This window comes from Vombatus ursinus, unplaced genomic scaffold, assembly GCF_900497805.2.
Source record: "Vombatus ursinus unplaced genomic scaffold, bare-nosed wombat genome assembly UNPS02014821.1, whole genome shotgun sequence".
NCBI classification, from domain to species: Eukaryota; Metazoa; Chordata; class Mammalia; order Diprotodontia; family Vombatidae; genus Vombatus; species Vombatus ursinus.
Genome location: NW_020954599.1, coordinates 338,593 through 339,731, shown reverse-complemented (window position 1 = coordinate 339,731; position 1,139 = coordinate 338,593). Strand labels below are relative to the sequence as shown.

The 1,139-nt window shown below is 64.2% G+C and overlaps 1 protein-coding gene across 1 annotated transcript; it reads left to right on the top strand.

The window, feature by feature from the left end:
- The first annotated feature begins 252 nt into the window (after nucleotides 1-252).
- On the top strand, nucleotides 253-961 carry LOC114024427 (malignant T-cell-amplified sequence 1). Its single transcript, XM_027837436.1, has one exon. It carries the CDS (start codon nucleotides 330-332, stop codon nucleotides 873-875), a length of 546 nt encoding a protein of 181 aa, XP_027693237.1. The 5' UTR covers nucleotides 253-329; the 3' UTR covers nucleotides 876-961.
- The last annotated feature ends 178 nt before the right edge of the window (nucleotides 962-1,139 follow it).

Genomic DNA, 1,139 nt, shown 5'->3' with positions numbered 1-1,139 from the left:
ATGACTTCTTGGTCATCCTTAGGTGGTCGGTTTCCGGAAGGCGTCAGTGAAACTGCGCAGGCGCAGCGCGCGCGTGCTAGTCTTAAAGCCGTAAAGGACTTCGCTACGTACGCCCCGGCTGTGAAGGCGGCCGTAAAGCGCGTCTGTGCACGCCGGCTGAGGGGGAGGCAGCGGCGGCGGCGGCGGCGGCGGCGGCGGCCCGGCGGGCGGGAGAGCACGGCGCGGTGACCGGGCCTGGCGAACGGAGCGAGGAGGCCCTTCCCGCTGTGAGTGACTTGTCTCGGCCTCCGCGCGCCCGCCTCTCCCGCCGCCCCGGCCCGCGCGCCACCATGTTTAAGAAGTTCGACGAGAAGGAGAACGTGTCCAACTGCATCCAGCTGAAGACGTCCGTCATCAAGGGCATCAAGAACCAGCTGCTGGAGCAGTTCCCGGGCATCGAGCCCTGGCTCAACCAGATCATGCCCAAGAAGGACCCGGTGAAGATCGTGCGCTGCCACGAGCACATCGAGATCCTGACGGTGAACGGCGAGCTGCTCTTCTTCCGGCAGCGCGAGGGCCCCTTCTACCCGACGCTGCGGCTGCTGCACAAGTACCCGTTCATCTTGCCGCACCAGCGCGTGGACAAGGGCGCCATCAAGTTCGTGCTGAGCGGCGCCAACATCATGTGCCCGGGCCTGACGTCGCCCGGCGCGCGCCTCTACCCGGCCGCCGCCGACACCGTGGTGGCCATCATGGCTGAGGGCAAGCAGCACGCGCTGTGCGTGGGCGTCATGAAGCTGGCGGCCGAGGACATCGAGAGGGTCAACAAGGGCATCGGCATCGAGAACATCCACTACCTGAACGACGGCCTGTGGCACATGAAGACCTACAAGTGAGCGGCCCGGATGCCGAGGTGGTGGTGGTGATGATGATGATGGTGGTGGTGATGATGATGATAATAAAGGAGATCTGTTCCCACGGCGCAGCTATATCCGTCCTTTAATCCCTCCTGCTCGGCGGATCGTGCATGAGGAGGAGGGACCGTGAGAAAAGCCAGGCCCAAAATGGATGGGGATGGGATCTGGACCCCGCCCCCGCCCCCCCGGATCGCAAAGACATGGTCTTTTCTTTTTGGGGGGGTCCAGATCCCATCCCCATCA

Bases quoted from the DNA above. Each gene is read 5' to 3' on its own strand.
- LOC114024427 (XM_027837436.1), top strand. From the start codon at position 330: ATGTTTAAGAAGTTCGACGAGAAGGAGAACGTGTCCAACTGCATCCAG.